Consider the following 27,190-nt stretch of genomic DNA (forward strand, 5'->3'; position numbering starts at 1 on the left):
AACATGGTGAAACCTCATCTCTTAAAAAAAAAAAAAATAACAAATACAAAATGGTCCAAGGCAGGAGAATCGCTTGAACGCAGGAGGCGAGGTGGTTCTATAACCCCATTTGTTTAAAGTTTATTTTCTTTTTTTTTTGGGACAGAGTTTCGCTCTTGTTACCCAGGCTGGAGTGCAATGGCGCGATCTCGGCTCACCGCAACCTCCGCCTCCTGGGTTCAGGCAATTCTCCTGCCTCAGCCTCCTGAGTAGCTGGGATTACAGGCACGCGCCACCATGCCCAGCTAATTTTTTGTAGTTTTAGTAGAGACGGGGTTTCACCATGTTGACCAGGATGGTCTCGATCTCTTGACCTCGTGATCCACCTGCCTCAGCCTCCCAAAGTGCTGGGATTACAGGCTTGAGCCACCGCACCCGGCTATTTTCTTTTTTTAAACAAGAGAAAGTGGACAGGTAGATGTTGGTAACTGCTAACTGTCCATATTCATATAGAGACACAGTATGTATACTCTGCGCTGAATATACGGAGGAAAACAGCTAGAATTCTACGTGCTACTAGACAGGGGCCTAGCACCCTCCAGCTTCTAACAGAGCAAAGGGAACAGGTGTTTTTTTGTTTTGTTTTGTTTTTTCCCCACAGACCTTGGTGGTGTTGATTCCATATAGTTTTTGTTGAGGCATAGGACGTTTCTGTTTTGGGGTTTGTTTGTTTGTTTTTTTTTTTTTTACCTACCAATGTATGTTGACTATCCATATTCCTTTTTAGATTCTTTTTCTTCAACCTTTAAAAAAGGGACCTTTAAAGGGGAAAATAAAAAGAACATAGCATTTTAACATTTAAAAATAATTGAAAAACTTTTGATTATTCATGAATGCTATCACTGTCACTATTCTTTAAAGGGCCAAGAATTTCCCCACCCTTCCCCCCCTTCCTTTTTTAAAGAAAATATAAGAGAAGCCAGACACAGTGGCTTACGTGTGTAATCCCAGCAACTTTGAGAGGCCAAGGCAGGTGGATCACTTGAGGTCAGGAGTTCAAGACCAGCCTCACCAACATGGTGAAACCCCGTCTCTACTAAAACAAAAATTAGCTGGGCATGATGGTGGGCACCTGTAATCCCAGATACTCAGAGGCCGAGGCAGGAGAATTGCTTGAACCCGGGAGATGGATGTTGCAGGGAGCCAAGATCAAGCCACTGCACTCCAGCCTGGGTGACACAGCGAGGATCCGTCTGAAAATAACAAGTTAAAAAAAAAAAAATGTGAACTAGAGTAGAAGCAGAATATTTAGGCAGCTACTGCAACAGTCCAAGTGAGATGAAAGGGCCCCTGACCAGGGTGATTGGTAGATGTAGAGAAAGCCAGAAACAGATGATAATTCCATATGCATTTTGGACTCCCCTTCTCCCCAGAAAAAAACACAAATTGCTGCTAGAGGAGCCAAAGACAAGTCTATTTTTATTTTGATGAACTGTTGGAATAGGGGAGAAGCAGGTGAGGACCAAGGTTGGAGATGACAAAAGAGCCGCACTTTGGACACTTCAAGTTTGAGAGGCCAGTTGTCCTCTAAACTTAAAAGTATCTCAGATCTACCAGAAATATGATATTTGAAATGGTTAAGACAAAAATAAATAACATTGTTAAAATAAATACAAGAAACCATGGGAGGGCACAGTGGCTCACGCCTGTAATTCCAGCACTTTGGGAGGCCAAGGCAGGTGCATCACTTGAGGTTAGGTGTTCGAGACCAGCCTGGCCAACATGGCTAAACCCCATCTCTACTAAAACTACAAAAATTAGCCAGTCGTAGTGGTGCATGCCTGTAATCCCAGCTGCTCAGGCTGAGGCATGAGACTCTCTTTAACCCAAGTGGTGGAGGTTTCAGTGAGCCGAGATTGCACCACTGCAGTCCAGCCTGGGTGACACAGTGAGACTCCATCTCAAAAAAAAAGAAAAAGGAAAGTAAGCATGGGAGGCTTTTAAATATATACTCCTTACAGGCTTTCTAAGTAGGACAAAACCAGAAGTCTAAAAAACAGTAAATTCAGCTAAATTTTTAAAAATCTATAGGGCAAAGCCCATGATAAAGTAAAAAGAAAACAACAAACTGGGGAAAATATCTGAAATGGTCACAAATGGCCAATTACCCTAGTATATAAAAAGCTCCCAGAAATCAAGAAGGAAGCCACTGACCCAATAGAAAACAGGGCAAAGGTATAGATAATATATAAAAGTAAAATTCAAATGCTTCTTAATCACAAGAAACAACTTTAACTTCACATAAGAGAAATGCCAGATAAATCTACACTAAGATGCCATTTTTCACCTATCAAATTAGCCAAGATCAGAAAGTTTGAATTGACACCTTTAGCGTTTCAGTAATTTTTTCACAGTGCATCTGAGCCAAAAGAAATCCCTAACAGTTTCACTTACTAACCAGTTAATTCAAACAATTGAATGAGTATTCATTAAGCTTATTAGCCATTTGAAAAAATAATACACTTAGATTGAAAGAAGGTATTTGGCCGGGCGCGGTAGCTCACGCCTGTAATCCCAGCACTTTGGGAGGCTGAGGCGGGTGGATCACGAGGTCAAGAGATCGAGACCATCCTGGTCAACATGGTGAAACCCCGTCTCTACTAAAAATACAAAAAATCAGCTGGGCATGGTGGCGCGTGCCTCTAATCCCAGCTACTCAGGAGGCTGAGGCAGGAGAATTGCCTGAACCCAGGAGGCGGAGGTTGCGGTGAGCCGAGATCGCGCCATTGCGCTCCAGCCTGGGTAACGAGTGAAACTCTGTCTCCAAAAAAAAAAAAAAGAAGGTATTTTTATTTCATTCTTAAGTACAGTTACTAAGGGATGTGTACAACTACTTAAACTTGGGAATTCAACTGGACACTTGTCATCCTCATTTTCTGTTCACTAATTTTTGTGTGGTACTTTACCACAGGAACCATCAAAACGTAGCTTTGCAAAGATTTATGTCATTGAAAGGAATATATTCATGACAGTTTGGGTTGGATGATTTAAAAAAAATTTTTTTTTAAATGAATAATAGCCAGGCACATTGGCTCACGCTTGTAATTCCAACACTGAGAGGCCAAGGTGGGCAGATGCTTGAATTCAAGAGTTCAAGACCAGCCTGGGCAACATGGTAAAATTCCATCTCTACCAAAAACATAAAAAAATTAATTGGGCATGTTTTTGGTCCCAGCTACTCAGGAGGCTGAGGTGGGAGGATCACTTGAGCCTGGGAGGTGGAGGTAGAGGTTGCAGTGAGCCAAGACCTTGCTACTGCATTCTAGCAGCCTGTGTGACAGAGTGAGACACTGCCTCAAAAAAAAAAGGAATATAGGCCGGGCGCGGTGGCTCAAGCCTGTAATCCCAGCACTTTGGGAGGCCAAGGCGGGTGGATCACGAGGTCAAGAGATCGAGACCATCCTGGTCAACACGGTGAAACCCCGTCTCTACTAAAAATACAAAAAATTAGCTGCGCATGGTGGCGAGTGCCTGTAATCCCAGCTACTCAGGAGGCTGAGGCAGGAGAATTGCCTGAACCCAGGAGGCGGAGGTTGCGGTGAGCCGAGATTGCGCCATTGCACTCCAGCCTGGGTAACAAGAGCGAAACTCCGTCCCAAAAAAAAAAAAAAAAAAAGGAATATGTTGAGATCCGGTGTTGAAAATGTGAACTACCTTGAGCACATAGTTCTAGCTTAAGCAATATCTGTCATGCAGTATCTGACAAATGTCACTGTGTTTCACTCAAAATTTTAAAATACCCTGATGCATCTGGGATTCACTGTGGTGCTCCTGGGATACCTGTATGCAGAATTTGGGAACTGTAGAAATAGCCTTCACATTGCTGGTGGGAGTATAAAATTCACGTGGCATTTATGGGGAGATGTTAAGTTTGCCAGTGTCTATCAAAATTATCTGTGTACATATTCCACAACCCAGCAGGTCCACTTACAGAAATTGTATCCTACATTCTTCCACAATATCTATGAATGAAAAATTAACTTAGCCCTTAATACTAGGAAAAAACGAAATGTTCCAATAGAGGCCTAGTTAAATATGGCACATCCATACAATGATATAATACGTAGCTATTAAAGAGTAGAAGCTCTTTGAGAGTCATTATGGAATGACTGTAAAATATATTATTGGATGACAAAAGCACTTTTCATATCCTGTGTGTAAAAAGAGAGAAAGGCCAGGTGCAGTGGCTTATGCCTATAATCTCAGCACTTTGGAGGCTGAGGCGGGTGGATCACAAGGTCAAGAGATAGAGACCATCCTGGCCAACATGGCGAATCCCCATCTCTACTAAAAATATAAAACTTAGCTAGGTGTGGTGGTGCACGCCTGTAGTCCCAGCTACTTGGGAGGCTGAGACAGGAGAATACCTTGAACTTGGGAGGTGGACGTTGCAGTGAGCTGGGATCATGCCATGGCACTCCAGCCTGGTGACAGAGCCAGTCTCTGCCTCAAAAAAAAAAGGGGAAAAAAAACAAATATAAATGTATTCATTCATATTTGCATCTGTTACCTTTTAGAAGCACATCAAGAGTTGATAATAAAGTTACCTCTGGGGAGAAGAAATAGGTGAGAGGCTTTTTTTTGTTTTTGTTTTTGTTTTGGAGACAAGAGTCTTACCCCATTTCCTAGGCTGGAGTGTGGTGGCATGATCTCAGCTCACTGCAACCTCCATCTCCCAGGTTCAGGCAATTCTCTTGCCTTAGCCTCCTGAGTAGCTGGGACTACAGGTGCGTACCACCGTGCCTGGCTAATTTTGTGTGTATTTTAGTAGAGATGGGGTTTCACCACGTTAACCAGGCTGGTCTCCAACTCCTGACCTTGCAATCTGCCTGCCTCAGGCTCCCAAAGTGCTGGGATTACAGGCATGAGCCACCGCACCTGGTGGTCAGAGGCTTTTTAATGACTATCTTTGTTCCTTTTGAATTTGGAACGATGTAGAATTTATTACTTTTCAAAAATGTTAAAACTTAAATTAGTAAAAACAAAATTTAATGTAGTTTTAACACTAAAATAGTCACAAATTTATCAATGCTGAATAATTTTTAGTAATGAAATTATATTCTGCTATCTAATGAAGCATCAAGAGTGGACATTTAACCCTTTGTTTTATTTTCAGGATTTAGAAAACTACATATTGGAACTTATCCCTACATTGCCACAATTAGATGGTCTGGAAAAATCTTTCTACTCCTTTTATGTTTGTACAGCAGTTAGGAAGTTCTTCTTCTTTTTAGATCCTCTAAGAACAGGTAAAATAAAATTTTATCTAACTTAGATATTATGAGGCTATTATTGTATCTAAATCTCAATAACTAGAGAAAAGTCTTGAAAAATATCATTTATTTTCCTAACATATCACTGCCATTAAAAACTTGATGAATTTCAAGGGGATAAAAAGGTACAACAAAACAGTAGCAGTACTTAGGTTACGTTTATCTGAAGATCTTTTATGATTTACTTGCACTGATATAACCTGCTGTGACAGATGGGGGGGATGTCACCTAACAGTGAAGAAGTTTGAACTGGATAGTCAGTCATTAATGCCTCCTTCCAGGGCTGGGCGTGGTAGCTCACGCCTGTAATCCAAGCACTCTGGAGGCCAAGGCGGGTGGATCACCTGAGGTCGGGAGTTAAAGACCAGCCTGACCAACAGGGTGAAACCCTGTCTTATAAAAAGAATTTTAAAAAAAGTAATGCCTCCTTCCAGTTCTAGGAAGCCAGATATTCTGATATAATTTGCTCTCTCTCCGCCATGTGACATACTGCAGAATTGTTCTCTTTTGGATGAAAAATACATGTTTGGAAATAGGAGAGTCAGTTAGCCAATAATGCTTATTTTTCGCATTCTCTGTGGGGATCGGATTGGTAAATATGGCTTCATTAACAGTGTGTTTTATTACTGTTCAAACCTGCCCAGACTGAAATATATGTAACTGGAGCAGAGGAAAGGACAGAGAAGGCCCACATCAAAGTGCCTGATTGCCCTTCTGTCCTTGAAAATCCAGCTATGGGCCTGGCACAGTGGTTCATGCCTGTAACCTCAACACTTTGGGAGGCTGAGTTGGGTGGATCACTTGAGCTCAGGAGTTCAAGATCAGCCTTAGGGGAACATGGCAAACTTTGTCTTTACAAAAAAATTACAAAAATTAGCCAGGCATAGTGGTGTGAGCCTGTTGTCCCAGCTACTTGGGAAGCTGCTGAGATGGATCACTTGAGCCCAGGAGGCAGAGATTGCAGTGAGCCAAGATCATGTCACTGCACTCCAGTCTGGGCAACAGAGCCAGACCTTGTCTCCAAATAAAAAGAAAGAAAATCCAGTTATAAGTCCAATCATAGCATATGGTAGCTGACAGTGTTTTTTGAACTCCTCTACTATAGATACATTTCCATCTTTTCTCTTTCAAATTTTACAAAATAATATCAGTTGTTTTGATTGTTAATTATATAATGTGCTAAGCATTTTACATGGATTCTTTAATTTTCCTCTCATAAAAGAAGTTACATAAAGAAGTTACGTAATTGTCCACATTTTATGTGAACGGCAACTGAAACTTAGCTAGATTACATATTTAAAAGTGGCATTCAAACTCCCATCTGGGCTGGGTGTGGTGGCTCATACCTGTAATCCCAGCGATTTGGGAGGCTGAGGTGAGAAATCACTTGAGCCTAGGAGTTTAAGACCAGTGCTGGTGAGATAACAAGACCTCTTCTGTACAAAAAAGAAGAAAACAGACTCTCATCTGTCTGCTCTTAACCACACCTGTATATTGCTTTCTAGTCCAGAACCTGCCACACACAAAAAAATGGAGGCAGTCTCCCTGTTTGTGTACCAGCAGTACTATATCTATAAGCACAAACTTTTTTGAAAATCTGACATAAGTGTAATTTTAGAATTTACTACCTAGATTTATATAGTTGGGGTATATAAGTAGAGATGTTATTAAATGTTGCCTATCGATTTCCTTTTTTTTTTTTTTGGCAGGGGGATGGAGTTTTGCTCTTGTTGCCCAGGTTGGAGTGCAACGGCTTGATCTTGGCTCACTACAACCTCCACCTCCCGGGTTCAAGCAGTTCTCCTGCCTCAGCATCCCTAGTAGCTGGGATTACAGTCATCAGTCACCACACCCTGCTAATTTTTTGTATTTTTAGTAGAGACAGGGTTTCACCATGTTGGCCAGGCTGGTCTCCAACTCCTGACCTCAGGTGATCCACCCCCATCAGCCTCTCAAAGTGCTGGGATTACAGGCATGAGCCACCGCACCTGCCAGAGATTTCCCTTTTCATAGCAATAATGTAATAAGGACTTTGGAGCATAAGAGCTAGAAGCTTTAAAATATCAATTGTGTGATTTGCTCTTGTTAAAAAAAATTTTTTTTTAATTAAGTTGCCCTTTTCTTAAAATGGAATTAATTGTGTTTCTTTATGTTCTTAAAGGAAAGATAAAAATTCAAGATATTTTAGCATGCAGCTTCCTAGATGATTTATTGGAGGTAAATGTTTTTAAACTACTTAATTGTATCACTTGACAGTTGCCATCTTCTAATTATGTCTTTGTGTTCCATTAGCTAAGGGATGAGGAACTGTCCAAGGAGAGTCAAGAAACAAATTGGTTTTCTGCTCCTTCTGCCCTAAGAGTTTATGGTATGTTCCTGTCATAATGCTAAAATTTGAATCATCCATTCTTCAGGTAATTGGTGTTCAGAGGAGTTTAATACTTAGGAAAATATACCTTAAGATCAAACTATTTAATTACCTTAATTAAGCTCTAGTATTCTGCATTACCAAAACTTACTTGCTTAAATACGAATGTTTTAACTTTTTGGACTCCCCCTCAACCTTTTCTGTTTGAAGGCAGGGTCTCACCATGTTGCTCTGGCAGGAATGCAGTGGCACTATCACAGCTCAGTGCAGCCTTAACCTCCGGGGCCCAATCCCCACCGACCCCAGTACTGGGACTACAGGCTGCATTCCTACCTAATTTTTATATTTTTTGTAGATATGGGATCTCACTGTATTGCCCAGGCTGGTCTCAAACTCCTGGGCTCAAGTAGTCCAGCTGTCCTGACCTCACCAAAGTGTTGGGAGCCACTGTACCCAGCAGAACCCTTTTTAAGTTACCACACTTTCTTTCTTTTCAATAAAACAGAATGTAATTTGATCCCTGTTGACTCAGGAGCATCATTATGAGCATTAGCTATCATCATGTTTTGTTATAAAATGTTGTTCCCAGGGTCTACAGATGGAGGTATTCTGTATTAGCCTGTTGAGTGGTTTGACTCCTTTTAGCATTCTTATCTCTGCTTTCAAGTGCTAGCATTTCAGTGCTTTTTGTTGGCCTCTACCTCCATTAAATTTAGAAACCTAGGAATGTTTAAAAAGACTGCAAACTGAAAACAAATAATGATGTAAGTGAAACAGCCCAGAAACTATGGCCTTCGTGATAGGTTTTCTCTGTTTCTAGCTCAAGGGTTGTTCAGATCAAGATTACAAGGGTAGCTGATAGTACAGGTATTGATCGACGTATGACCTATGCAAGTTACGACCATTCGACTTTACGACCACAATCGCTAGCCATGACTGCTCTGCGTCTGGCAGCGCAAACGTTGCCCAGCTGGGCATACGACAGTGCGGACCAGCTTCCGGCAGCACTACCATCTCTGCGTGCATATAGCCTACTCAACTTATGACCAAATCATGTTACAACCGGTCTGTCGGAACCAATCGTGGTCGTAAGTCGAGCATTAGCTGTATTACCTCCCTAACCATAACATGAATAGTTTGAAAATCAAAATAGTAACCAATAAAAATAACTTTTTGTTAGTCCATTCTTCTGATTAAAACTTTATTGTAGTCATAAGTGTCTTTATTGTCTTTCTTCCCAAGGCCAGTACTTGAATCTTGATAAAGATCACAATGGCATGCTCAGTAAAGAAGAACTCTCACGCTATGGAACAGCTACCATGACCAATGTCTTCTTAGACCGTGTTTTCCAGGAGTGTCTCACTTATGATGGAGAAATGGTAGTAGTTTAAATCTGCTGCTACGTTTTAAAAGTTTAGGCTCCCACAGTTTCCACAGACCCTTTTCTTGATATGATAAAATTTTATTTTATTTTTTTGAGATGGAGAGTGCAGTGGCATGATCTTGGCTCACTGCAACCTTCACCTCCCAGGTTCAAGCGATTCTTCTGCCTCAGCCTCCCAAGTAGCTGGGATTACAGGTGCACACCACCCGTCCAGCCAAGTTTTGTATGTTTAATAGAGTCCGGCTAATTTTGTATTTTTGTATTAGAAAAAATACAAAAATAATTTCGTATTTTTTCACCATGTTTGGCCAGGCTAGTCTGAAATTCCTGACCTCAGGTGATCCACTTGCCTTGGCCTCCCAAAGTGCTGGGATTCCAGGCATGAGCTACCAAGCCCAGCCCAGCATTATTTATATCAGTGTGTAACAGTGTCTTGAAAACGTGTAAACTGATCAAATTACTTGAGATTCAGAGCCTTTGGTCTTAAGGTAAATTCACCTAAAAACAGCTGCATTATGGCCTCAGGGCAAATAGAAAAGATTAATATTTTGTTCATTTCATTGTGAGTGCACCTATTGTACATTAGTGTATTCTAGTTTAAAAAAAAAAAAAAGTGCTGAGGCCAGGCTTGGTAGTTTATGCCTGTAATCCCAGCACTTTGGGAGGCCAAGGCCAGAGAACCACTTAAGGCCAGTAGTTCAAGACAAGCCTGAGCAGTATCTCGAGACCCTGGCTCTACAAAAAAATAAAAAGATTAGTTGGACATGGGTGGTATGTGCCTAGAGTATAGCTACTCGGGAGGCTGAGGCAGGAGGATTGCTTGACCCCAGAAGTTTGAGGCTGCAGTGAGCTAGGATGAGGTGGCTGCACTCCAGCCTGGGCAACAGAGCAAGACTCTGTCTCAAAAAAAAAAAAAAGAAACATTAGTAAATTATACTGGCTATTTTCATGTAGATAGTTCTGTCATTAAATTACCAGGTCAAATGCAGTAACACATATGTCATGATTTAAATCTGAGAATCAGGTGTTATTAGTCTCTAGAAGTGGCTATATGAGCAGCTAAAGATAACTAACATGCACTTGTCCTTTTATTATGACAAAGTAAAATACTGGAGAAGGAAAATTCTAAACAGCATTTTAAAATCACCATTTTTTGCTGTTAAAAACATGGGTTAAGAATCTGATAAATTTCCCAAACCAGTTATGCTTAATAGAAATACTGTCATGAGAATGGGGTTTTACATTTTATCATATAGCTTCAATAACAATTTGCTAAATAACACCATTATTAACAGCAAAAGAGGGGAAAAGGCACAGAAAGTCTACTTTGTAATTCCCACAGCTATAAACGGTAGACAGTGAGGAGCTTGTAGTATTAATGATTTCCTGGTGAACAAAGAAAATCAGAGGCTGCAACTATGGATGACATCAGATTACAATCTGCATTCTTTAACTCTTTAGTGCAATTAATACAAAAAGGAACTTTTCTAAAAATATAAAATTTTATCTAAGTGAGAATCTCCCAATTACTTTATTACTTTTTACCATTTTTTAAAAAATCTATGAGTATCCTGATTGTTTTTGAGATGGAGTCTCTGTTGCCCAGACTGGAGCGCAGTGGCGTAATCTTCCGCCTCCCGAGTTCAAGCAATTCTCTGCCTCAGCCTCCGGAGCAGCTGGGATTACAGGCACACACCACCACACCGGGCTAATTTTTGTATTTTTAGTAGAGACGGGGTTTCACCAGAGACTGGTCTTAAACTCCTGATGTCATGATCTACCCGACTCAGTCTCCTAAAGTGCTGGGATTACCATGCCTGGCCAAGTATCCTGTTTTTATAGGGAAGGGTTTCTGTTCTCTTCATGTTTTTCTGGCCTTTACATTTTGCCTTTTAATGGATGATAATAGTGTCAGCTTACTGTAGAATATCTGGCAGTCTCAAGACAGCTTCTTACTGGAGGTCATCTGAATTAAAAATTTTAAACTATTTCAGAATAGCAATTTAAATATACTATTCTGTTCATTCCAGATAAAAGCTTTGTTTTTCAAAATAACTGTACCAAAAAGAAGATAAAAGTTTATAGCTTAGTCACTGTCTTATCTGTTTCAAAAGTGTAATGAAGCAGGATGCAGTGGCTCATCCTTCTAATCCCAGCACTTTGGGAGGGTAAGGCCAGATGATTGCTTGAGTCCAGGAGTTTGAGATTAGCGTGGGTAATATAGGAAGACCCCATCTCTACAAAGAATTCAAAAAATTGTCCAGGTGTGATGGCATGCTACCTGGGAGGCTATCATGGGAAGCTGCTTGAGCCTGGGAGATCAAGGTTGCAGTGAACTATGATCGTACCACTGCACTGCAGCCTGGTTGATAAAGTGAGACCCCGTCTCAAAAACAAGTATCATGAAAGAAAATCACCAGACTTGAACACAGCAAATCTCTCGTTTAAAAAAAAAAAAAAAACACTAGGGCTGGGCCCAGTGGTACATGCTAATCCCAGAACTTTGGAAAGCTGGGGCAGGTGAGTCACTTGAGGTCAGGAGTTTTGAGACCAGCTTAACCAACATGGCAAAATCCTATCCCTACTAAAAATATAAAAATTAGCTGGGCATGGTGGTGTGCACCTGTAGTCCCAGCTATTTGGGAGGCTGAGACAGGAGAATAACTTGAACCAGGAGGCAGATGTTTCGGTGAGCTGAGATTGTGCCACTGTACTCCAGCCTGGGTGACAGAGCAAGGCTGTCTCAAAAAAAAAAAAAAAGTCGTCAAAACTGTCCTGTGCAGCTTACATTTAGAATTCCTACTAACCAATATTAAGTATATGAATGGATTTATCATTTCATAACTTAGGGAAAAAAATTAAATTTGCCACCTTTGATTGCAAAATAGCTTCAAATCATAAGATATTCACCTGAAAAGTTTAATTTCAACTAAGCCCTCTAATGAACATTATTTTCTGTTTTATAGGACTATAAGACCTATTTGGACTTTGTCCTTGCATTAGAAAATAGAAAGGAACCTGCAGCTCTACAATATATTTTCAAATTGCTTGATATTGAGAACAAAGGATATCTGAATGTCTTTTCACTTAATTATTTCTTTAGGGTAAGTCATTTGCATAAGTGAGTCATTGTTCCCTTAAGATATATCATTTGGTTTAAATTAACTATTTAGTAACCATTTTACCTAACTTGTGAATTTTAATTTTTTTCCTTTTTTGAGCTAGGGTCTGGCTCTGTCGCCCAGGCTGGAGTGCAGTTGCACGATCGTAGCTCACTGTAACCTCCAAATCCTGGGCTCAGGCAGTCTTCCCACTTAGTCTCTCTAATAGCTGGGATCACATGCCTGTCATCCCAGCTACTCAGGAGGCTGAGGCAGGAGAATCACCTGAACCCAGGAGGTGGAGGTTGCAGTGAGCAAAAATTGTGCCACTGCACTCCAGCCTGGGCGGCAGAGCAAGACTCATATGTATAGAATTTATCACACATTTGTATTTCCAATGGTAGTACAGCCCCTGACATTTATGTATTTTTTTATTCTGATCTAATCAAATCAGCTTTGATTTAGCTCATTTAAATTTTTTTAATAGTAAAGAAAAACTAAAAACAGACTTGATTTCCTTCTGAAATCTGTTATGTAAATGCTTTTATTAAATTTAAAAATCACACAAGTCATGGTGGCTCACACCTGTAATCCTAGCACTTAGGGAGGTTGAGCTTAGACAAACCTATTAAGTGAAAATCCAATCTTAGGAAAATAAATATATGTTTTAGAAAGTAAACACTGAACCTCTTTTTCATAAAGATTCCTTTTGTTTTCTTTTTTTTTTTTTTTTTTTAAAGAGACGGGGTTTCACCATGTTGGCCAGGCTGGTCTCAAACTCCTGACCTCGTGATCTACCTGCCTCGGCCTCCCAAAGTGCTGAGATTACAGGCGTGAGCCACTGCACCTGGCCTTCATAAATATTTCTTTATAGTGTTTTCTACTCTTACGATATTGTTTTAAAAAATACTTGAAAAATATTTCATATAGGCATTTTTTCAAAGCTTATTTAGGTTTGGATATATGGGATAAGGTATTAAGTGTCCAGTGCTGAGCCCTATAATCCTGAGCTGTTTATAGAGCGTTTGGACATTAATATCCTAGTGATAAAGCTGGGCCTGGATGATTCACTCTAGATCATACCATTCAAGTCTATTACTATATTAACAGAGCATGTACTCACATTCTTAACTACTCCAAAGAGATTCCTTTATGGATACTCTGATTAGTGGCAACACATACAGAGTGGGCATTAGTTAGCTGACTATTCACCAAGAATTTTAAGCTTCACATTTCCCAGTGAATAATGCTCATCTAAAGTATTTTGTAGTCTCACTGGATGACATTTTTTTTGTTAATGTTTATAAAAAGGAAGAGTTTTGGGAGGTCTGCCTCCATTTCTTGTATTACGTAGAAAGCAAGTGTAGGGTAGGAACAGAAACAGCAGATTGGGGATCTTAAGAGAATAATGAAGCAGGAATGTAACATTCATGGAAAATGAAAGGTCAAACAGAATAATTGTGAGGCCATGTTGAGGGCCCATTTGAGGTTGGAGAACATTCCTATGTGGAAGCAGCAATCTATAATCTTTTTTTTTTTTTTTTCCTGAAGCTCTCAATAGTTAAGATATAGGTCTAGAAAGGTCAGTATACTAATCAAGAAATAAGATCAAGAAAGCTAAGAAGATTGGCAAGAGAGAATGATGAGGTTTGTGGTCTGATAAGAAAGGAAGTATTAGTAGAAAGGGGTTGAGGGGCAAGAGAAGGGATGTTGTATATTTCATTTTTTACTTACAGCTCTATTTCTACTGAATACAGGCCATACAGGAACTAATGAAAATCCATGGACAAGATCCTGTTTCATTTCAAGATGTCAAGGTTATCTTTTCCTTTAATTTACATATTACCAGATAATTATGATAGTCGTTTGTATTACATAAAATTTTATATGAAAGCAACTAATGAAGTACTATACTGAATCAAGTATTTGCTGTTATTTGTTCTGAAATATTTAAATCATTGCAAACTGAGACATTTGGACTAATTATTTGTATAGTTTATAATTTTAGTATTGTCATTATGTTCTCACTGGAAGCATTCATTTTCACTGAAAATTAAGAGTCTGGCCGGGCGCAGTGGCTCAAGCCTGTAATCCCAGCACTTTGGGAGGCCGAGGCAGGTGGATCACAAGGTCAAGAGATCGAGACCATCCTGGTCAACATGGTGAAACCCCGTCTCTACTAAAAATACAAAAAATTAGCTGGGCATGGTGGTGCGTGCCTGTAATCCCAGCTACTCAGGAGGCTGAGGCAGGAGAATTGCCTGAACCCAGGAGGCGGAGGTTGCGGTGAGCCGAGGTCGCGCCATTGCACTCCAGCCTGGGTAACATGAGTGAAACTCCGTCTCAAAAAAAAAAAAGAAAATTAAGAGTCAGACCGAACACGGTGGCTCATGACTGTAATCCCAGCACTTTTGGAAGCTCAGGCAGGTGGATCATCTCGGCTCAGGAGTTCAAGACCATCCTGGTCAATATGGTGAAACCCCGTCTCTACTAAAAATGCAAAAATCAGTGGCGGGCATCTGTAATCCCAGCTACTTGGGATGCTGAGGCAGAAGAATCGCTTGAACCCAGGAGGCGGAGGTTGCAGTGAGCCGAGATCGCACCACTGCACTCCAGCCTGGGAGACAGAGGGAGACTCTGTCTCAAAAAAAAAAAAAAAGAGGAAGAGAGTCAGTAGAGTCTACATCCCATAGCAGTCTATTCAACTGTAAACTGAATTTTTACCTTGGAAACTGCTTAGGTTCAGGCACTTTTTTTTAGTATGCTAAAAATCTAGTATCACTTTGATACTAGATTACAGGAGACATCAGTCTCCTTAATTTTGTAGTAAAATTACTACAAATTTGATAGTAATCTTACTACAAAAAGATTACAAAACGTACTAATTCCTGGTAAACATCTATGTTGTACACTTCATAATATAGAAGTTCTTCTATATGTTCCAGTAAGTTTTAGTACAATTTAGCTTCTTTCTGGATGACTAATGTATATCCACAAAGAACTCCTCTCCCCCATCCTAGTAAAATGTTGACATCAATATTGGAAATGAAGCTATCACTATCTCTGAAATATTTAAATGGTTTTTGTTTTTTTGTTTTGTTGTTTTTGAGACGGAGGTCACTGCAACCTCTGCCTCTCAGGTTTAAGCGATTCTCCTGCCTCAGCCTCCTGAGAAGCTGGGATTACAGGCACATGCCACCACGCCCGGCATATGGCTAGTTTTTAGTAGAGACAGGGTTTCACCACGTTGGTCCAGGCTGGTCTCAAACTGCTGACCTTGTGATCTGCCTGCCTCGTCCTCCCAAAGTACTGGGATTATAGGAATGAGCCACTGCACCTAGCCCTTAAATGTTAAATTAAGCTGAATTGTTAGCTAAAAAAATTAAACCAAACCCTTGTTAGTCAGGTGTGGTGGTATGCACCTGTAATCCCAGCTACTCAGGAGGCTGAGGCAGGAGAATGGCTTGAACCTGGGAGGTGAAGTTTGTGACAAGCCAAGATCATACCACTGCGCTCCAGCCTGGGCAACAAAATGGCACCCCCTCTCAAAAAAAAAAAAAAAAAAAAAAAAAACACTATAGACAAAACCTTGTTTCACCACCAGTTAGAAGGCAACAGAAAAATATGTAAGAAATTAGTTAACATGCAGTCCCAGCGCACTGCATTAGATAATTCTGCTACTAATTACCTATGTAGTTGGATTAGATTAGATGCTGAGCCTTGGTTTCTTCATCTATAAAACAAAGGATAATTATCACATACAGTACTTAAGGAGTTACCCAATAAAATTTTGTGATTGTAGGCAGAGAAAAGGAAATTGCCTCTCTGTTAAATGGAAAAGAATAAAAGTAGAACAGGCTGGGCGTGGTGGCTCACACCAGTAATCCCAGCACTTTGGGAGGCTGAGGCAGGAAGATCACAAGGTCAGGAGATTGAGACCATCCTGGCTAACATGATAAAACCCCGTCACTACTAAAAATACAAAAATTAGCCAGGTGTGGTGGCTCGTGCCTGTAGTCTCAGCTACTTGGGAAGCTGACGCAAGAGAATCCCCTGAACCTGGGAGGTGGAGGTTGCAGTGAGCTGAGATCATACCACTGCACTCCAGCATGGGCGACAGACTCTGTCTCAAAAAAAAAAAAAAAAGAAAAAGAAAAAAAGAAAAAAAGCAGAACAAAAAATTTACATAGGCCCAGGGGGCAGCCCTCAAGTTTATTCCTCTGTACTTCAGAGGATGCAAACAGCCCACAACACCGTGTGTAATAGAAATTAAGTGGATTACATTTCATTGTATTTTTTTTTTGTCTCTTGCAGGATGAAATCTTTGACATGGTAAAACCAAAGGATCCTTTGAAAATCTCTCTTCAGGATTTAATCAACAGTAATCAAGGAGACACAGTTACCACTATTCTAATTGATTTGAATGGCTTCTGGACTTATGAAAACAGAGAAGCTCTTGTTGCAAATGACAGTGAAAACTCTGCAGACCTTGATGATACATGATCTCTGAAAGACTAGATTGTCTTCAGTAAGAGATATTTGAATGCTGCGTGTAAAGCCTTTAAAGCAAAATCCTTAGAAATGGTCAAAATAAAACACTTATGTATGTCTAGAGAACACAGCAAATGTTTGGGTTGCTGGAATTTTGGTTGCAATAGTTTAGAAGCAATAGGATCACATATTGCTTGTTAGGAGCGGGGTAAGTTCTGGTTCCTTTTAGCTCAAAGGATTTGCTGTAGGTAGATGATATTCAGTTTAAATCTGTATAATCTTCAGAGATGAAGTTTCCATGGAATTTTTCTGACATTAGTCATTCAGAATGTGAATATTTGAACGACAGTGCATATATATATACACACACATATATATATAATCTCAAAGATTACAGACTTTCTCATTCATTCGAGTGGAGCCATTTCATTTCTGAGTTAGGATTAGGACTTTTTTTGAGAGGGTTTAAGCGATTCTCCTGCCTCAGCCTCCTTGAGTAGCTGGGATTATAGGTGCCCGCCACCATGTCTAAGTTTCGTATTTTTTTTTTTTTTTTAAAGACATGGGGTTTCACCATGTTGGTCAGGCTGGTCTTGAACTCCCGACCTCAGGTGATCTGCCCACCTTGGCCTCCAGAGTGCTTGGATTACAGGCGTGAGCCACCATGCCCAGCGTAAATTTCGTATTTTAATAGAGACAAAGTTTCATCATGTTGGCCAGGCTGGTCTCGAACTCCTGACCTCAAGTGATCCACCCATATCCCAAAGTGCTGGAATTACAGCCATGAGCCACCGCACCCAGTCTTTTTGGTTTTTTCGGTTTTATTTTTGAGACAGTCTCCCTCTGTTGCCCAGGCTGGGATGCAGTGGTACAATCTCTGCTCACTGCAACCTCCACCTCCCGTTTCCAGTTGATTCTATTGCCTCAGCCTCCTGAGTAGCTGGGACGTGAGGCGTGGTGCACTACCATGCCCGGCTGTTTTTTGTATTTTTAGTAGAGGTGAGGTTTCGCCATGTTGGCCACACTGGTCTCAACCTCCTGACCTCAGGTGATCCACCCACCTTGGCCTCCCAAAGTGCTGGGATTGTAGGCATGAGCCACTGCACCCAGCCTTGTTCTTTAATAGCATGTTTTAATAAAATGTATTGAAACTAATATTTTACTTTCATGAAAATCATTGGTATAAAAAATTTGTCTAGTTTTATTAACCAATACCAGAGTTACATTTTACAAAACTTAATTCCAAGCCTGGGCAAAATGGCAAAACCAAGTCTCTACAAGAAATAAACAACATTAGTTGGGCATGGTGGTATGAGCCTGTAGTCCCAGATCCTTGGGAGATTGAGGGGGGAGGACTGCTTAAGGCCAGGAAGTTGAGGCTCGAGTGAGCTATGATTGTACCATTGCACTCCAGCTTGGGCAACAGAGTAAGACCCTGTCTCGAACCAAAAAACAAACTTAAAGAATTTTTGTTAAAGAATTTGTGTTAATTCAGGGTAAAGACTTCAGTTATACATTATATTTCATTTTTATGAGATGCTAAAAGATTAGAAGAAGGTAAACTCATGAACTGTGATCCAGAAGGAACTGGATTTTTTTTTTTTTTTTTGAGAGTCTTGCTCTGTTGCCAAGGCTGGAGTGCAATGGCACAATCTTGGCTCACTCGAACCTCTGCCTCCCAGGCTCAAGCAATTCTCCTGCCTCAGCCTCCCAAGCAGCTCGGATTACAGGCACCTGTACCGTGCCTGGCTAAAATTTTTGTATTTTTAGTAGAGATGAGGTTTCACCATGTTGGCCAGGCTGGTCTAACTCCTGACCTCATGATCCGCCCACCTCAGCCTCCCAAAGTGCTGGGACTACAGGCATGAGCCACCACACCTGGCTGGAACTGGAAGTAGGAAAAAGTGAGTGAAAGAGGCTTAAAATAAGACAAACCATTGAATACATTTATGGGAAATTTTATAGTTTGCATAAACAAAGTATAAACTTAAGGCACAGTGATTAACTGTATTTATAAACATTATCAAGTAGCCACTATTGGACAAGTACCAAAAGTAAAATTCAAGAAACAAAACATAGGTCACTACTTCCTTTTACTACAATCGTAACATTTTCTGGGTAAACTCTTTAGATGCTAATACCTCTAGGGAGAGAGGATTCAGATCACTTTTAGACACACCTACCTTCACTTGATAACCAAGTAAATATGTGAGTAAGGTACTATCTTGAATGAAGTGAAAAACTAGAAGGAAGAGGTCAGGTTAGCATGTTTTAGAGCTACTGGTAAACTATAATTCATGGGACATTATATAATCAAAAGATTAATCTTTGAGATGGAGTTTTGCTCGTCGCCCAGGCTGGAGTGCAATGGCGTGATCTCGTCTCACCGCAACCTCTGCCTCCCAGGTTCAAGTGATTCTCCTGCCTCAGCTTCCCTAGTAGCTGGAATTACAGGCATGTGCCACCACACCCAGCTAATTGGTATTTTTAGTAGAAACAGGGTTTCTCCATGTGGATCAAGCTGGTCTCAAACTCCCAACCTCAGGTGATCCGCCCACCTCAGCCTCCCAAAGTGCTGGTATTACAGGCGTGAGCTACTGCACCTGGCCAAGATTAATCTTTTAAGCACCAAGTTATAAACGGTTTACCCCCATGAATAAAAAGATTACCATCACTTACTATGAACCACCATTCCATGAAACCATGTAGCTGAGCACTCCTAATGAAAAGTTTAATTATCCTTCCTAATTTCTTCAACCTGTAGTTGAATAACTCAGTTCATGTTCATTGACACAGATTTCTATTACAGACCCAAATAAAGTATTGACCTTACTTTCTTTGGCCCTATATTTTAGATTGATATAAGACTGAAAACTTAATGCTGTTTAGAAGGCTATTAACATAACCATTAATGTCTAAAAGTTTTAAGTTTCTGAAAAAGGCTTTTAAGATAAAAATTTATGAAACAATCCACACATTCTTCCTAACCCACATTTAATTATAAATCAGTGTTATGCTGATAGAAGGTTCTATACACACATTTAGAAGTACTTTTTTTTTTCTCAAGACAGTCTCCCTCTGTTGCCCAGGCTGGAGTGCAATGGCACGATCTCAACTCACTGCAGCCTCCACCTCCCTGTTCAAGTGATTCTCGTGTCTCAGTCTCCTGAGCAGCTGGGATTACAGATATGCACCACCACGCCTGGCTAATTTTTGTAGAGACGGCATTTCACCATGTTGGCCAGGCTGGTCTCAAACTCCTGACTTCAACTAATCTGCCCGCCTTGGCCTCTCAAAGTGCTGGATTACAGGCGTGAACATTGCGCCCAGCCATATTTAGGAATATTTTCAAAATAAGCTTTACAATATATATCTTTATGAGGCTTACAAATAAGCAAGTAGGTAGAGGAGTGGCCAAGTACGTTCAAGTAAACTATCCAGTCTTTACTGTTGCTATCATTATCATCATTGCACCTCATACAATATCTATTAGCTCCTGATGGATTAAATCTATACTTGTCCCACAATCCCCAACTCCACCAAAACCACTTTTCTGTAGGATTAACGCTGAATGGATAATATAACCAGGATGCTACATGGATAATCACTAGGTATTACCATTTGAATACAATAACATTAATAAATCTATTCCGTAAGTAGTGGTAGTGTTTTTAACATTATGTTTAAAGCTAGTTATTTGAGTCCTGAAAAAGAATACAAGATTAAGTGGCTTGCACTAAAAAATGAAAGCCTATCTTAATATCTGGTGTTATAAATGCAGACTATTCCATAAAACAGTTTTTCTCAATGAAAGAAAATTCAAAGTGTTTCCATCTTGCTCCTTTTATTATATGGTGAAGCATCCTTAGTGTGAAATTAATGGTTAGATATAAAAATGCACAGCATAACATGAGAAAATCTAGGAGAAAATATCATCATTTCAATCTGAAACTGGGGGATTATCAATTCCAATTAGACTTAATCAGCAACTTACCTTTTTTTAAAAAAAAAAAAACAAATGCACAAATGACAGGCTTGATAATTTAACTCTTCTTAACAATTAAGGCTCTAAGACGTCCTTAACTTTTTAAAAGATCATTTTCAAACAAAAGCACTAATTCTACGCACAGTAAAAACAGTACAAATATCTGAATTTCAGATCTGGCTTTGGCTAGATAGAGCCTAAATATGAAGAAACATTTTCCCTTTCCAGATATTTTAATAATTTAAAATATAAATAATTGTATTAAGTCCCACTGAATAAAGAATGTGAAAGTTTCTGGTATTAAGAAAAAAAGTTTGAAGCTTGATAGTCATTTCATTTTATGGTGGGACAGAGACTGGATTTTGCTTGCTTTCCATAATTACTTCACTGTCTCCCTCCATTTCAAAATTGAGATTCACAAATGAGCTGGATACCACTGTCTCTGGTTGATCTGTCTGAACAGTGGAATCAGTCTGCAATTTATTCTGTTGGTATTGTCTTTCTGCTTCTTCAGACATCCTGTTTTCTTCTTCTTCTTCTTCTTCCTAAAAAAGAGGAAACATTAAGAATAGTTGAAATATGAATGTATATAGTGCTGTTTCCCCGCCGTCAGCTTTTGTTAAAAAAAAAAAAAAACAAAACATTAGTAACACGTTCAATTCAGTTTGGTCCAATTAAGACATACTATCCCTTCTTCTGCCTCAAAATGAAATAACTATAGTAAAACATTTTAAGAAAAGTAGTAGTTGCTGTTGTTGTTTTGAGACATAAGTCTCTCTCTGTCACCCAGGCTGGAGTGCAGTGGCTCACTGCAACCTCCACCTCCCAGGCTCAAGCAATTCTCCTGCTTCACCACACCCAGCTAAGTTGGCCAGGGTGGTCTCAAACTCCTGACCCTCAAGTGATCTGCCCACTTCGGCCTCCCAAAGTGTTGAAATTACAGGTGTGAGCCACCGTACCCAACCTGAAAGTGGTTATTTTTTAAAACAGGGTCCAGCACTACGTCACTCAGGTGAGACCTGAATTAATTTTGACAAGGACTATATTTCTTTCATTTTAAGTCTAAGCTAAATAAAAAGTTAGCTTCAACTGTATCACTTCAATTGTAGGGTGCCAGCCTATTCAACTGAATAGGCTGGTTCATTTACTAAATGATATACAGCGTAGTTTTCCCATAAGCAACCAATTATAGAGATAAGGCAGTGCCTACCCCTAAGAAGTTTACAATTTAGTAGGGAAGTTAAGACATGTAAAAATCCTATTAAGACGGATGCAGAGATTTTGGGTAAATAATTTCTAGTTGCACAACTACTAAATTCATTGGGGAAGGTGGCATTTGTATTGGACCCTGCAGAACGAGTAGTCAGCACACAGTGAGTAACCCCAGAAGATTACTCTGGGGTTTGCTTGACAATAGAGTGACCATTTAGGAGGTGAGTATAATAGTCCAGATGAGGTAATGAGGCTCTAAGTAAGGCTTACAGTGTTAAGAAATATTTATTTGTTCATAAAACATGTTTGAAACCATACAACAAATGTTGTCAGCTAACCTTTCCAGCCTCATGTTCAGCCAGTCCCACATTGTACCTTATGCTCCAGTGACAAGAAACTATTATATTTTTGCCATTTCCTCAACCACACAATGTACCTTCATGCCTCTACATTCTAGCTTTACCTGAATTGATGCCCTCTAATTGCTTAAAGAATAACAGATTCCAATATTTGTTGTGCTCACTGATATACACTAGGTGCTGTTTTAAACATTTTATATAATGTATTTAATCTGTAGAGCAGCCCTGGAGCATGGATGCTGCAATTCTCCTCATTACAAAGATGAGGAGATTGAAGCTTATAGAGGGGTTAAGTGTTTTGTCCGAGGTTACAAAGTTTTAAGTGGCACAACAGATTTTGAATTCAAGCCCTTTGGTTTTTAAGCCCATGCTCTTAAGCACTAAAGGTTTTTTATTTTTATTATTATTATTTTTTTTAGAGATGGGGTTTCACCATGTTGGCCAGGCTGGTCTTGAACTCCTGACCTCAGGTGATCCAACCACCTCAGCCTCCCAAAGTGCTAGGATTACAGGTTTTTTTATTAAGACTAAATTCACTTCACTCTCACCTTAAGACTGCACTACTTTTAAACTGTCCTCAAATTTTTACATATTAACACCTATCACATACACATTTCTCATATTAAAATTTTTTTTTTTTTTTTTGAGACAAGAGCCTTTCTCTGTCACCCAGGCTACAGTGCAGTGCCGTGATCTCAGCTCACTACAACCTCTGCCTCCCAGGTTCAAGCAATTCTCCTGCCTCAGCCTCCCAAGTAGCTGGAATTACAGGTGCCCACCACCACGCCCAGCTATTTTTTGTATTTTTGATAGAGACAGGGTTTCACCATCTTGGCCAGGCTGGTCTTGAACTCCTGACTTCATGATCCACCTGCCTCAGCCTCCCAAAGTGCTAGGATTATAGGCACCCAGCCTCTCATACTTAAAATTTTATGTGTCAAACCCACTCCACTTTTCCTACATCCAGTCCATGTGCTCTAAGTATCTTGTTTCTTCATCTTAGAATGATAATTCAAAGAGAGGTGTGTGAAGATTAAAATAATGTATGTAAGGCATCTCACATAGCACTAAGACAATGAAATCTAGTATAGTTTTGCACCCAGATCATAGGGAACTTCTAGTTCTAAAGAATTCCAAAATGTGTGTTTTTTAGATAATATATTAGGCTGGGCGTGGTGGCTCACACCTGTAATCCTAGCACTTTGGGAGGCCGAGGTGGGCAGATCATCTGAGGTCAGGAGTTCAAGACCAGCCTGGCTAACATGGTGAAACCCCATTTCTACTAAAAATACAAAAAATTAGCTGAGCATGGTGGTGTGTGCCTGTAATTCCAGCTACTCAGGAGGCCGAGGCAGGAGAATCACTTGAACCCAGGGGGCGGAGGTTGCAGTAAGCCAAGATCCTGCCATTGCACTCCAGCACTCCAGCTTGGGCAATAAGAGTGAAACTCTGTCTCAAAAAAAAAAAAAAAGAAAAGAAAATACATATGCTCATTATGCAACCCATGAAGTCCACGCAAACCAAACTGAATCAAGAAAATGTAAAAAGGAGACATACCTCCTTCTTCATCCGGTAATATTCATCAATGGCATATTGGTACTTTGGGGTGCTGATACCCAAAACAGATGCAATCTTCTCTCCAAGGAAGTCACACACTGAAGATACAAAAGTTAAAAGACAAATAATTCTGTAAACATTTCTTGAGCACTTTCTATGTGTAAGACACTGTAGGAATACAAGAGTTACTGTTCCTGCTCTTAAGGAGACTATAAAAACCCAATATATCTCTCTTCTATATAAATTCCCTGATTTCTTTAAGAAGTATTGGTGGCTTCAGAGCTCCCAACAAGTCTTTTCCTGTCTGTATCAGAACACTTATCACTAGGAATATCTGTTATATGTCTATTTCTTTAAGAAAAATGTATATGCTGGCCATGGTGGCTGATGCCTATAATCCCAGTACTTTGGGAGGCCAAGACAGGCAGATTACACGAGGTCAGCAGTTCAAGACCAGCTTGGCCAACATGGTGAAACCTCATCTCTACTGAAAATACAAAAATTAGCTCGGCATGGTGGCAGGTGCCTGTAATCCCAGCTACTCATGAGGCTGAGGCAGGATGAATAGCTTGAAACTGGGGGGCTGAGGTTGAAGTGAGCCGAGATCACACCACTGCACTCCAGCCTTTGTGAAAGAGCGAGACTCTGTCTCAAAAAAGAAAAATGTATACTCAGAAAGATGGGATATTACTGAGCTGGAGGAGGGGAATGGCTTGTAGTATAACACTCACTGAGTGCCTACCATGTGCCAGGCACTGTGAAAGGTTAGGCAGAGAGAGTTAAAGAACTTACCCAAACTGATAAAGCAGATCCAAAGTTCAAAGCTAGGTCTGAATCTAAAGCTCATGGTCTTTCCATTACACCAACCTGTCTAGCATATAGTGAGTGCTCAGTAAATGTTTGTTGAATCAATTACTATTCACAATTAGCCCTAATAAAAAGCAGAAAGTGATAAAAAGCTATGAGGGAGTTAAAAACGGAAGCAGAAGAAAGCTTTATAATTTAAAACTTATATTTTAAATTAGCATTAGGTTATAAGTTGATAATTCATTTCCTTCAAATATGACTTGGTCATATCTCAATTTAAGAAATATTAATGAAATAGAAATATAAATTATAATACAGGCTTTAGAATAAGCAGTGAGACAGAAATGAGAATTACATCAATTAGAAACCAAAGTAGCAAAATAGCTGTTAAAGGGTTTAAGAACTTGAAAACCATATCTAAACTAACATAGTCATTTTTCATTCCTTAAAAAAAAAATCCTGCAACCTGAAGAATGTTCTAATGTGAATACAAGTTAGGTTACTATCTCCCAATGCTAGCTACCTCCTGAGGACAGCAATTAACTCCCTCATGTTTCTCCTTCAGTTTGGAAACATCCCATTTAGCCAAGCTCCTGTTGTTGAAGCATATTACAGCAATTAAATAATATTCAAGCAGAAAAGCAATACCTGAGAGGGTTGATGTAGCAGCCCGAAGCATGTAAAACCATAAGTAGGGGCCCCAGGTAAGTTTTGTCTGCAACAATAAATCAGGTTAGCAACATTCATACCTAAATTCATTCCATATATTTGGGCCAGAATGAAGTAGTCAAATACTTGGTAGGCACCGAGAATATTCTATAGGCAGTACTACAAACAGACTGCAATCCAATCAACAATTTAAAATCTTTTGAGTTAAAATTCTGCAAAGATATTTTACATTCACTCATTTAACTACCACCATCTGAAGCCCATAGAAGAACCAAAAAAAAAAGATGCAACCGCTGAAATGGAGTTGGTAATTGCAGTCTGGATTATTTTATGAGTTGATAATCCAGAGTCTTCCATTCTCCTGTCTTCCTGCGTTTTTGTCTCAACTACTCATAAACACAACACCAGATAGGGTGTCCAGTCAGTAGAAAGAAACTTAAGGACACCATCTGACATACTTGTGCTACAGCGGGGAAATTAAGGTTCAGAGAAATTAAGCAGGATATGTAAGGGCACATCAAATGAGCTTTTAATGGTGGCAAAATAAGGGACAAATAAGTGGCAAGCTAAGTTTTGTCTGTTTCCTTTAGTCTAAAAAAAAAAAAGGACTATACCATAGAACCCAAAACAAGCTCAGTGCATATTTGGTAAACCAGGGCCACTGGCAGAATGCAATCTATAATGCACACCTCCATAGTTAACCTTGGTTCTGTAATTCCACATGAATTTTGTGAAGCTTGCCAAACAGATGTTATCTGCCTCTAGATAAAGCTAGTGATAAAAGCATACTTCATTGTACCAAAACTTTTGTTTATCAAAAGAAAACATAGTATAAAGCCTTGAATGAATCAAACGCATTAATAATTGTTTGTTTTTTGTGTTTTTAAGACAGAGTCTCACTCTGTCACCCAGACTAGAGTACAGTGGCTCGATCTCGGGTCACTGCAACCTCTGACTCCTGGGTTCATGCGATTCTCGTGCCTCAGTGACCCAAGTAGCTGGGATTACAGATGTGCATGCATCAGTTGCACTAATTTTTGTATTTTTAGTATAGATGAGGTTTCGCCATGTTAGCCAAGCTGGTCCCAAACTCCGGGCCCCATGTGATTCACCCACCTCAGCCTCCCAAAGTGCCAGGATTACAGGGGTGAGCCACAGCTCCTGGGCAATAATTGTTTTAATATTGCTTCCAAGGAGGGGGGAAAGAGAAAAACTTGTCCATCATCTTGTTACATATACTAATGATGATAAGGACATTAAAAAGGCAAACACAAGAATATCTGTTAAGACTGAGTAGACAGGTGAAAACAGAAATCAACATATAACACAGCAGTGCCATAAAAAGTATATATGCCAATTTCTGTAATACTGTGCCTGAGAAGGCAAGCAAGGCAGCTCCATTGTCTCTACTTACTTAAGAATCAATGTCCAAGCAAACAGATTCAACCAAGAAAATCCTATATATTACTGATTCCCTGGATAAAATCCACTATATATTCTACATTCAGAGCAGAAGGGCCTTTTACGTGGGACAAAGGTTACTTCAGGACCTCCATTTAAGATGCTCTGATCTTATGGTTTACAGCAAATGGAAACAGTGGCCGAAGTATAAGGAAAGGAACCAATTTCGATCACACATAATATGTGATAAGGCCAAGAAACTATTTAGAAAAGGACTAGGCATGCTTTGGAGGAAAGTATGCAGTTCAGCAACACAGGTTTAAACTGTGTGGATCAACTTACTCATGTATTTTTTTTTTCAATAAATACATTAAAATTGTTTTGAAAATTTGTGACAATTTTTGAAAACAGATGAACCTATAGCCTAGAAATTTTTTTTTTTTTTTTTTTTTTTTTTGGTAGAGTTTTTCTTTTTGTTCCCCGGCTGGGGTGCAATTGCGCAATCCCGGCTCACCCCCACCTCTGCCTCCCGGGGTTCGGCCTT

General features: G+C 39.8%; 2 protein-coding genes across 10 annotated transcripts in view; one reads left to right on the plus strand and one right to left on the minus strand.

Annotated features, from left to right (window-relative positions):
* PPP2R3C (protein phosphatase 2 regulatory subunit B''gamma) overlaps nt 1-16,786 on the plus strand; it is a 31,659-nt gene extending 14,873 nt beyond the window's left edge. For 4 of the 5 annotated variants that reach the window (XM_032242563.1, XM_032242559.1, XM_032242560.1 and 1 more), the window contains 7 exons: nt 5,156-5,288; nt 7,474-7,529; nt 7,605-7,680; nt 8,923-9,059; nt 12,031-12,168; nt 13,923-13,982; nt 16,480-16,786. In XM_032242563.1, the coding sequence (XP_032098454.1) occupies nt 5,156-5,288; nt 7,474-7,529; nt 7,605-7,680; nt 8,923-9,059; nt 12,031-12,168; nt 13,923-13,982; nt 16,480-16,668 (789 nt within the window). In that variant the 3' untranslated portion in view covers nt 16,669-16,786. The remainder of the gene's footprint in view (nt 1-5,155; nt 5,289-7,473; nt 7,530-7,604; nt 7,681-8,922; nt 9,060-12,030; nt 12,169-13,922; nt 13,983-16,479) is intronic. The other variant, XM_032242562.1, reaches the window with a different exon arrangement.
* Nucleotides 16,787-20,483: 3,697 nt separating this feature from the next.
* The window catches only part of FAM177A1 (family with sequence similarity 177 member A1), a 33,314-nt gene continuing 26,607 nt past the window's right edge, over nt 20,484-27,190 (minus strand). For 3 of the 5 annotated variants that reach the window (XM_032242565.1, XM_032242564.1, XM_032242566.1), the window contains 4 exons: nt 25,225-25,291; nt 24,562-24,636; nt 23,770-23,867; nt 20,484-21,186 (listed from right to left, as the gene is read on the minus strand). In XM_032242565.1, coding sequence (XP_032098456.1) covers nt 20,980-21,186; nt 23,770-23,867; nt 24,562-24,636; nt 25,225-25,291 — 447 coding nt within the window. In that variant the 3' untranslated portion in view covers nt 20,484-20,979. The remainder of the gene's footprint in view (nt 21,187-23,769; nt 23,868-24,561; nt 24,637-25,224; nt 25,292-27,190) is intronic. The other 2 variants (XM_032242568.1, XM_032242567.1) reach the window with 1 other exon arrangement.

Source organism: Sapajus apella, unplaced genomic scaffold (genome assembly GCF_009761245.1).
Source record: "Sapajus apella isolate SASKATOON/1434 unplaced genomic scaffold, GSC_monkey_1.0 scaffold50, whole genome shotgun sequence".
NCBI classification, from domain to species: domain Eukaryota; kingdom Metazoa; phylum Chordata; class Mammalia; order Primates; family Cebidae; genus Sapajus; species Sapajus apella.